The sequence below is a fragment of the Arachis stenosperma genome, chromosome 10 (genome assembly GCF_014773155.1).
Source record: "Arachis stenosperma cultivar V10309 chromosome 10, arast.V10309.gnm1.PFL2, whole genome shotgun sequence".
NCBI lineage: Eukaryota > Viridiplantae > Streptophyta > Magnoliopsida > Fabales > Fabaceae > Arachis > Arachis stenosperma.
Genome location: NC_080386.1, coordinates 16,049,096 through 16,059,378, shown reverse-complemented (window position 1 = coordinate 16,059,378; position 10,283 = coordinate 16,049,096). Strand labels below are relative to the sequence as shown.

The window sequence follows — 10,283 nt, the reverse complement described above, 5'->3', positions numbered from 1 at the left end:
TGTTTGCGTTGGTGCTAACAATAAAAATAGCGCATAATTCTCTTTCAAATTTTGCTGTTGTTGTCCGGGAAACAGTATATAAATTCCGCTTTCCTTGATAATAATATAATATATACACACTCGTAATAAAATTAATAAGTCTAATTTTAAGAAAATAAATTAAAAAAACTAAATAAATGTATACTAAATAACTTTTATTAATTTATTTTTCATTCCACTAATTTAAATAAGTAAATTTTAAATTTAAATCGGTATCATCTTTTACAACTAAAAATTAAAGCTAACATACATTAAGTGTATATCTATACTAATTTAAACAAACTTATCCCTTAATCTAAATAAATACATGTTAAATTTAAATCTTAATCATCTTGACCGCTAAAAATTAATACTAACATCCATAAACAATGCAAGTTTATATTTATACTAACTTAAACAAAAATAAATATAAAAAATTAATTTTCATAATTAAGAAAATAAAAAAATTATAAACTATCAACCTGGCAACATGCTTACTTAGATAATCCACAATGTATATGTCCATGTCGTTATTTAGTCTATTAATAATTTAATATTATTATTATGCGACATTTTTTTTATTACTCTTCTTCTCCTCTCTTTCATATCTCTTCGGCTGCTCTACTCTCCCTCTCACTCAGCGGCGGAACTTTGTGTAAGTAAAAGGAGTCATGACCCTCCAAAATTTTTGTAAATTTATTAATAATTTTATTTTAAAAAAATAAAATTAGTTTATTTAATTAAATTAATATACTTTTAATTTATGTATTTGAGTTTTATGTCTATTTTTATTATTTTTTTAAATTTTTTATTTTCTCTATTTAATATAATAAATGACATATTTTTAAATCAATAACAAATAACATATTTTTAAATTAATTTTATAAATTAAATATTATTATAAAATTAACACTAAATTATATTTAATTTTTCATATGGTTTTATGTATTTTTTATTATTAAAATAATAAAAATTATAATATAAATGATAGTAATATCAGTTATTAATAAAAACTTATTATTTTATTTTTAAATCAATTTTACAAATTTAATGCATTATAGTATAACATTGTTTAGATTAATAAATTTTGATATTTTTATTTTATTAAAAATTTAAGACTTTGTTTTGTTGTATTATATTTTTAATTTGTAATAAAAAATAATAAAAATAAGTCATCTTAAAATTTTTGAGAGATAAATATTATCAAAAATAAATTAATTTTTTAAAATATTAAAAAATAATTTATAAATTATAATTAATTTTATATAATTTAAATAAAAAATTAATTTTAAAAAATTCTATTTTTAGATAAAATATTAATTTTTTAAATAAAAATTTATGTGCAAAAACTAATTTTTTTTATGTACAAACTGATTTTTTTAAATTAATTTTTTATTTAAAATTAAATTGACTTATTAACCTAAACAAATTTTTTTATTAATCAAAGATCAAAATTATTTTTTGTTAATTTTAATTATATATAATTTTACATGTTAATAATAAATTTTAAAATAAAATAATTATATTTATAAATTTTATTTTAATATAAATATTATTATATAATTTTTTATTAAAATTTTTTGCTCTTTCAAATTTTTTTTCAAGCTCCGGCGACTATTCTCACTCAAATAAAAAATTTGGCAAACGAAGTATTTTGGAAAATACTTACAAAGGTCGCACTATTTATAGTCGCTATCGTCCCTTTTTAGTTTTTAGTAAAAGCACGCAAGAACTTGATCACATCGTCTGCTAGTGTCAGCAGTCAGGGACGGTTCTATTTGTGGGGGAAAGTACAATTTGAAATTTTCTTCAGTAATACATTATGATAATATTTATTTCTTTTTATTAAATTAATAAATTTAATTCTATAATAATTTTTTATTTAATTTTATTTTAATATTTAATAGTGAGAGAATTTCATATTAAATATATATTATAATAATTAATTTTTAAATTTGAATGAAATTAATATTTTTTATTAAAAATTAATTCAAAAAATATTATTTATTTATCGGTATTTTTTTAAATTAGCTTTATTTGTTTTTATAATATACATTAATTAAAAGAATTCTTTAACTATAAATATTATTAAAAATGAATTATATGTGAGACAAATTTTTAAATAATTATTTAATAATATTTCAATTGTATTACTAAAAAATATTTAATTTTTTAAAATATAAAATTTAAATTTTAAATTTTAAATTATATATTATTATTTAAATTATTATTTTACTGTTTTAATTTATTAATTAAATATTTTAAACATTAATCATATTTTATAATAATCAAATATAATTATAACAACTATATTATATATACACAAAAAATTACTTGTATAAAATATAAAATATAAAATATATATTAAAAATATATTAATATATAATAAATAATTTAATAATTAATTATATATATATATATATATAATATTTTTATTATAAAATTGTTAACATACTATACATATTTTATTGTCACTAACAAAATTTTTTGGATTTATCAACTGTTAGTACTCATCCACTGAGAAGCTGAAGAATTGGAACACAATGATTTTTTATTTCCCAATTAACAGAGCAAGTTAATCTTATATGGATTCTATTTAAGTTTGAACTATATATATCTACTACTTGTATAATTGCCGTGGCTCATGAAGCCAGGTGTTGCCCTCATGTTATTTTGAAATAAAATAATGAAGAATAGATTGTTAAAGGTAAAGGTTATTCTATTCTCTCTGTTTCTGCGTTGCTCCTTCTCTCTCCCTTCTAAGCTTCTCACTCTCTGTCTCTCCTCCTTCCTTCATCGTGTCAGTGTATCAATTTCTCTATGGATCTCCTTCTTCCCGGTAAAAGCCAGCAGAACCCGCTGTTTCAAACCCTAAACCCTGCCCCCTTTTCCATTTTCACTCTCAGGCATAGAACACATCAAAAGCCGAAACCCAACCCGCAAAATTCTAGGGTTTGTGTTTGCGGTTCCATAATGTCTCAGAACGGGAAGCTCATCCCAATCTCGACCAGCACAGCACCAAGCTCCTCAACCTCACTGATCTTCAGCGCATCGATCCCTTCGTCGAGGAAATCCTCATCACCGCTGCACATGTCACCTTCTACGAGTTCAACATCGACCTCTCCCAATGGGTTCGTTCCTTTATAATCTCCTTCGTTTCATCTATTCCATTCTCTATCTCTCTCTCTAACGCTTTCTCTCTCTTCTTTCTGCGATTACCGTTTGCAGAGCCGCAAGGACGTCGAGGGATCCCTCTTCGTTGTCAAAAGGTCTACTTTTTGTTCCTTTTCCTTCATCATATCGCAACAATTCATGAATTCCACGATCCGATTGCTTTTGTTTGATTTTCTCTGATTTAAACAAACGAAATGAACGAAATTCAGTTTTCATTCCATTCATATTTGATGTGCACACAGAAATAAAAGCATAGCTTGGATCTACTAAGTCATCAAGAACAGATGAAAAGATTCGGACATCACCTTAAACTATTGTTCAGTGATAAGAAACCATCACAATCTCAGACAAAACAACTCTGCAGAGGTTTCTGTCAGGTAAACACTGATAAGATTTGTTCATTCTTAATGGTTTCAATATTATATGTTGTTGGGTTTTTGTTTCAGGGGACTAAGGTTGTTTCTCCAAACCAAGATGATTTTGCTATGATTTCACCAAGAACTAAACTCAGATGGGAGGCACCTGGCTTATCTTGAGAGGGGTTTCTAAGGATGTGGCAAAGTACAAGATCATTATTGTCCATGGTTTTGGAAGCTCCAAAGAGATGAACTTTCTCGCACCCCAAGTACAATTACTCATTCCCTTTCAACTTAAACAGAATAGTAGTACTATACAATTACGATATTCATATGCTGAATAAGGTTACTCAACGTGTATATATACATATATACAAGAACTAATAGATGAACTAGGCATATATCTGCTGATCAGTTAGAGTTAGGACCACAGTTCTATGTCATTGGAGTCTCAATGGGTTCATATGCTACATGGAGTTGCCTTCAGTACTTACGCCACCGGTACAGAATTACAACCTTCCATATGGATATATAGATTGCAAGACAAAATAGTCTATTAGGATTTGTTTGATAAGAGTGAAATTGATAAGAGATTAATTGAGTATCCAGCTGGATTTTGATCTGAGATTGCATCGCAGTTAGGGAAACAGAAATGAGTTCAGAACGTCTACAAGAAAATTAAGTTAAATAATTTTTCTTCTTGCTTATATTTATATAAATTAGATTTATAAATAATTTTTCTTATTGCTTATATTTTTCTTCGAATTTGTGTGCTCAGGTGAGAGAGTTAAGCATAGAATTCGCTCGAGTTGGCGGAGTGGAGATTCCGAACAACAAGAGAATTGAGTTCTCGCTACAGTACATCCATGGAATCGGAAGGAGCAGAGATCGCAAGATTCTCTGCGATATAAGCATGGACAACAAGGTTACTAAGGATCTCAGCGAAGAGGATCTCATCACTCTGGCTATGTTTGGTTGGAAGGAAAGAAATAGAGAGGAAAGAAATAGAAAGAAAAGAAAGGAAAGGAAAGAAATTGAGTGGATTTTTATTTTCTTTAGATGTGTTTGGATGAAAGAAAAATAAGAAGGAAAGAAATGGTATAAAAAGACATGTTTACCCTTGTATTATAAAATATATTGAAAAAAGTAAAGGGATAATATTGGAAGTAGAGAGAGAGAATTAGTTTTCTCTCCATTTTCTCTCCATTGTTGGAGGGAAAAAAAATTAGTAGACCCCACCAATATTTTTCCATCCATTTTTCTTCCTCTCCCATTTCTCTCCTCAACCAAACAAGGGAAAATAACTATTTTCCTTCCAATTTCTTTCCCTTTCTTTTCCTTCCTCTCATTTTCATCTCAAACAAACACACCAAGAGATGAAGTCTCCAAATACGTCATTGAAAGCGATTTGGTTAGTTTCTTTTCGCTTAAACCATTCAATTAATTAAGAAGAAAGTTTAATTTATTGATGTGTTTATTGATTTTCTTAGAGGAGGTTTAATGTGCTGAATATATGGAGATTGAAGGCAAACGAAATATCAGTAGTAGGAGTATATATGCTTTTACATTTCCTATTTCCTCTTATATATATGCTTTCTGTGGGTAACAAACTCTGCTTTATGCTTAATTAAATTTGATTAGCTTTCACATTCCTAATTAAGATAGTATTTTGTTGAACCAGATTGGGGTTGGGTGCTTATTAGAGAAGCTAATAAGGCTAATAATTTGAATTTCCTCATATAGAGCTGAAGCTTGCCGGACTTATTTTTCTTCTTGCTTATATTTATATAAATTATATTTAATTTGTTCTTTTTTTGTGGTTTAGTAATGTTTTTTTTTTTTTGAGATGATGCATATTTTAGAACGAGTGAAATGAGAAGAATCGGTTGATTGTAGAAAGAGAAAAAGCTTTTAGCTTTTTTGAAGTTAAAGATTGGTTTCTGATATATATTTAGTGGTTCTAATATTTTATATGCTAAAGTTTTTGCTTCTTTTATGGGTTGTTATGTTAATATAATACATTAGAACAAGGAGTTGTGTTGAGACAATTTTGCTTCTTTTGGTTTTAATTTCTATTTATCTCTTCTATTTAGCAGCAGAGAAAGAAGAAGAACAACTCGAGCATGGCACAAACGCTAGCGATGCCTATAGCTCCCTCTCTCGCCCTAATCTCAAACTCCAGACCTCTTTCCAGAGCTGTCTATTTCCCTGTTCTCAACCCTCCCAAGGTAACATAAAACAAACTCTACCTTACATTTCTGAAATTTGTTTGTTTACTTTCGAATTTTTGTGCTCAGGTGAGAGAGTTAAGCATAGAGTGCGCTCGAGTTGGCGGAGTGGAGATTCCGAACAACAAGAGAATTGAGTTCTCGCTACAGTACATCCATGGAATCAGAAGGAGCAGAGCTCGCAAGATTCTCTGCGATATAAGCAAGGATAACAAGGTCACTAAGGATCTCAGCGAAGAGGATCTCATCACTCTTAGAGATGAAGTCTCCAAATACGTCATTGAAGGCGATTTGGTTAGTTTCCTTTCGCTTAAACCATTCAATTAATTAAGAAGAAAGTTTAATTTATTGATGTGTTTATTGATTTTCTCAGAGGAGGTTTAATGCGCTGAATATAAGGAGATTGAAGGAGATTCAATGTTACAGAGGATAGGTAGATAGGTAAGTTTGCTGAAGAAGGCAAACGAAATATCAGTGCTATGCGTTGCCGAAGTCGCACTCATCATCTTCTCTACCAAAGGCAAGCTCTTCGAATATTCCAGCGATCCCTGGTTCGTACCTCTTCATTCTCCCTCTCTCTGACCCAATATCACCTTTACTTAATTTCACTGCTCATAACTATACATAATATGGATTTTGATTAATTAGTGAAATTTTAATTTCTGTGTGGAAATTACTTAATTCAGAATGCCACCGATTATGTGTTTTCATCTGTTTCACATTAAGAGTACTGTCCACATGCAGTAGTAGGAGTATATATGCTTTTACATTTCCTATTTCCTCTTATATATATGCTTTCTGTGTGTAACAAACTCTGCTTTATGCTTAATTAAATTCTATTAGCTTTCATATTCCTAATTAAGATAGTATTTTGTTGAACCAGATTGGGGTTGGGTGCTTATTAGAGAAGCTAATAAGGCTAATAATTTGAATTTCCTCATATAAAGCTGAAGCTTGCCGGACTTATTTTTCTTCTTGCTTATATTTATATAAATTATATTTAATTTGTTCTTTTTTTGTGGTTTAGTAATGTTTTTTTTTTTTGAGATAATGCATATTTTAGAATAAGTGAAATGAGAAGAACCGGTTGATTGTAGAAAGAGAAAAAGCTTTTAGCTTTTTTTGAAGTTAAAGATTGGTTTCTGATATATATTTAGTGGCTCTAATATTTTATATGCTAAAGTTTTTGCTTCTTTTATGGGTTGTTATGTTAATATAATACATTAGAATGAGGAGTTGTGTTGAGACAATTTTGCTTTTTTTGGTTTTAATTTCTATTTATCTCTTACTTCTATTTAGCAGCAGAGAAAGAAGAAGAACAACTCGAGCATGGCACAAACGCTAGCGATGCCTATAGCTCCCTCTCTCGCCCTAATCTCAAACCCTAGACCTCTTTCCAGAGCCGTCTATTTCCCTGTTCTCAACCCTCCCAAGGTAACATAAAACAAACTCTACCTTACATTTCTGAAATTTGTTTGTTTACTTTTGAGTTTGTGTGCTCAGGTGAGAGAGTTAAGCATAGAGTGCGCTCGAGTTGGCGGAGTGGAGATTCTGAACAACAAGAAAATTGAGTTCTCGCTACAGTACATCCATGGAATCGGAAGGAGCAGAGCTCGCAAGATTCTCTGCGATATAAGCATGGACAACAAGGTCACTAAGGATCTCAGCGAAGAGGATCTCATCACTCTTAGAGATGAAGTCTCCAAATACGTCATTGAAGGCGATTTGGTTAGAGTATTTTTATAGAATACGGATTGAATCAAGATGAAGAAGCAAGAACAGAGTTGAGACCAGTAGATGTGTGGATACTGACTGACAAGCCTTACTCTCATCAATCCATTCATTCGGTAAGCTTCAATCTCCATTCCCAGTTCTTCCCCATCTTGGATCTGTTTTTGGCTATGATATCTTGGTGTTTCAGGTTTCTTTCTTTTCCTAACCCTTATTGATATAGCTACCTGTGCGATTAGGGTTCATGGAAAAGGATGCTGGGAACAAATTTTTTTTGGTCTGATTTGTCAGATTCATTTAAAGATCGGTGGTAGTTCTCAAGAGAAAATCAGCCTAGGCTTCATGTCACTCTGCCGCTCTCTTATCTTGGGAAACAACAAGTTAGGTAGGAATTTTTACGGCGGCCCTGTCCTTTCTCTGTCCCCTTCCATCATGTGACGTGTTTCACTGTTCAGTCCGAATTTCCTGTGATGTAGGTATGTAGTGGTTATGACTTATTTCAGATTCTTTGATATTTGTTTACTTTGATACTCAAGTTTCCTTTCAATTAACAAGATTTGTTTTTGTCCCTGTTTGGGCGTTCGTTTCTGATTCTATTTTGAAAATTGGATTTTTTGTTTCGATATAAAATGTTGTGTTCCAGTAACAGTAATTGTTTTTGGTCCTGTTTATCCGTTCCCTTCTGATTTCCTTCTGAAAATTGGGTGGTTTTGTTTGTATTGCTGCTTGTGTGATAGATGAAACAAATGAACTATGCTTAGTGTCAACTGATTCAAAAAAGCTCTTCTCTAATCTCACCCCCTGGAAGGAATGTTAGAAGATAACACTTAGAATCATCGGAATGAGGAGTTTAATTGATCATAGGGAGGAGAATGAAGAACATGCTTTTCTTCGGCTTCTAATAATGGATAAAGAAGTTAGTTATTATAGCTATTTTGATAGTTTTGTTGAATAAGTTTATAGGTGTGTAAAAATAAGTTAGTGTATTTATAGGATGCAATTGTATTCACTGGTTTATTGTTTTTTTTCTGGTTTTCTGATTTTTATGGTATTTTATCTTCTTGATCATTTACTTTCTAAATACATATTTTGTTTTTCTCTTTTATTTATTCCTTTTTTCCTTGTCTGAATCTTTTTTTCCTTCTGTTTTCTTGGGTGTTGAACTAAAACCCGTGTCTATTTAAGTGGTGAAGAATTTAGTGGTTGGTGTTCATATCCATTGTTTTCTTTTGCATTGTTAGTGTCTAGAGAAAATGAGCTATTTGGGTGTAGGTGTTAGTCCTGGAACAGCTCCAATGTACCATAGCACAAACCTGAAATTGTTGGATAAGAGGATCAAGATAGCTGAGTTGGTGTTAAGGTTTATGATTCTTGGTCTTGGAGTTGTTGCAGCTGTTCTTATGGAACTGATTCACAAGTGAAGGTGTTTTTCTCCTTTGAGAAGGAAGCTAAATTCACTGATGTTAAGGCTTTGGTGTAAGTATCTATTTATCTATGTTCTATGTTAATTTCTAGCAATAAAAGTGTTGCATGTTTTGTTGTCCAAATTCATTAGTTTTTGATGGATTAAAAAACTTTGCAGATTCTTGGTAGTTGCTAATGGTTTGTGTAACACCCTAATATTCAAATCCTTATGCTCGAGTCATAAGTCAATGATATTACGGTGGTACGACTCTCAGGTGGATTTTTAATATATAAATGTAGTTAGTTTCGAAAGGAGTATTAATCGAGAAGCCTGAAAAGAGTAGAAATAAAATCGCGAAGACGTATCACTCACGTTTCGACAACGAAAAGTTAAACTGTGAAGCCGAAAGCGATAAACGGACAAGGCATAAAGGAGATTAAGAGATAGATAACGGATAGATATATATAACATAAGTAATAGCCACTAGTCGCGACCCGCGAAGTTTAGGCCGGCTAGGGTACAGTATGAAAGTAGTTGACAACAGTACATCCTAATCTCTCCCAAAGGAAACATAAGAGCCTCTATAGGCAAGTTCCAAAAGAGTTCAACACATAATATAATCCTTTCAAAACAAAGGTGGAGAGATTCTAAGCAAAACACAAAGTAGAGAGAATAAATATCTTCGCCGTCTCTTAGACGAACTGCAGCTCACTTCTGAGCACCTGAACCTGTATCTGAAAAACAAGAGATATATACGAAATGAGAACCCCGGGCCTATGGGTTCCCAGTACGGTAAAAGTGCCAAATAAATACAATGCACTGCAATAAAAACTCACTAAGCGTCCTAAACTCCTTTTCACCAAGTATCCAGCCTAGATTCTCACTAATCCATAAATAGGCATCTGTCGTAAGGGGATACTAAATCTAGTTCATGTTACACATGTTTCCCAATTCGCTGATTTTTTTCACGAATCAAACTCAGAATCATAAGCAAAACCATCATCAGTTGTTCTACCTCAGCAACTCTATATCAATACATCATACCCTCGCCTGGAGCTAGTGAAATCACATCACTGCGTCTACCCAGGGATCTCAAATGATCTCATTCGAAAATCATCATCATTATGCAATCGCATTATCAATTCATCTCATCAAGAACAGCCCCCATCATCCACCAACACCATCATGAGGGATCTCTCAGTTGTACAAACACAAGCAATACAGACAAGTAATACACAAATAAGGTACAAGTAGAACAAGTAGCATGTAATCAGGTAACATAGCATATATGATATAGAAATCCAAAACAAATAGGCAAACCCAAACAATTCAAACATATGCAAATGATGAATGCCTGTCCTATGGCTGATG

At 31.1% G+C, this 10,283-nt stretch overlaps 2 protein-coding genes and 1 long non-coding RNA gene across 8 annotated transcripts; all 3 read left to right on the top strand.

Annotated features, from left to right (window-relative positions):
• The first annotated feature begins 3,701 nt into the window (after positions 1–3,701).
• LOC130956817 (30S ribosomal protein S13, chloroplastic-like) lies at positions 3,702–5,291 on the top strand. The gene is made up of 3 exons (XM_057883788.1): positions 3,702–3,817; positions 4,327–4,522; positions 5,230–5,291. Exons 1-3 carry the CDS (start codon positions 3,704–3,706, stop codon positions 5,289–5,291), a joined length of 372 nt encoding a protein of 123 aa, XP_057739771.1. The 5' UTR covers positions 3,702–3,703.
• On the top strand, positions 4,928–7,831 carry LOC130957938 (30S ribosomal protein S13, chloroplastic-like). 6 transcript variants are annotated; one of them, XM_057884799.1, is made up of 5 exons: positions 4,928–4,959; positions 5,642–5,776; positions 5,846–6,070; positions 6,150–6,327; positions 7,076–7,206. In XM_057884799.1, exons 2-4 carry the CDS (start codon positions 5,672–5,674, stop codon positions 6,207–6,209), a joined length of 390 nt encoding a protein of 129 aa, XP_057740782.1. In that variant the 5' UTR covers positions 4,928–4,959; positions 5,642–5,671; the 3' UTR covers positions 6,210–6,327; positions 7,076–7,206. The 6 variants fall into 6 exon arrangements, with proteins under 6 accessions (XP_057740782.1, XP_057740781.1, XP_057740784.1 ...); XM_057884798.1 differs by having other exon boundaries at positions 4,930–4,959; positions 5,645–5,776; XM_057884801.1 differs by lacking the exon at positions 4,928–4,959 and adding an exon at positions 5,062–5,098 and having other exon boundaries at positions 5,645–5,776.
• A 64-nt stretch (positions 7,832–7,895) lies between these two features.
• Positions 7,896–9,114, top strand: LOC130957942 (uncharacterized). Its single transcript, XR_009077305.1, has 3 exons — positions 7,896–7,983; positions 8,780–8,983; positions 9,090–9,114. It is a non-coding gene; the product is annotated as an uncharacterized LOC130957942 (long non-coding RNA).
• The last annotated feature ends 1,169 nt before the right edge of the window (positions 9,115–10,283 follow it).

Coding starts and splice junctions, on each gene's coding strand:
- LOC130956817 (XM_057883788.1), top strand. CDS start 3,704: ATGGGAGGCACCTGGCTTATCTTGAGAGGGGTTTCTAAGGATGTGGCA. Junction 3,818..4,326: donor TGAACTTTCTCGCACCCCAA/GTACAATTACTC, acceptor TTGTGTGCTCAG/GTGAGAGAGTTAAGCATAGA. Junction 4,523..5,229: donor CATCACTCTGGCTATGTTTG/GTTGGAAGGAAA, acceptor TTGTTGAACCAG/ATTGGGGTTGGGTGCTTATT.
- LOC130957938 (XM_057884795.1), top strand. CDS start 6,256: ATGCGTTGCCGAAGTCGCACTCATCATCTTCTCTACCAAAGGCAAGCT. Junction 6,328..7,075: donor GAATATTCCAGCGATCCCTG/GTTCGTACCTCT, acceptor ACTTCTATTTAG/CAGCAGAGAAAGAAGAAGAA. Junction 7,211..7,279: donor CTGTTCTCAACCCTCCCAAG/GTAACATAAAAC, acceptor TTGTGTGCTCAG/GTGAGAGAGTTAAGCATAGA.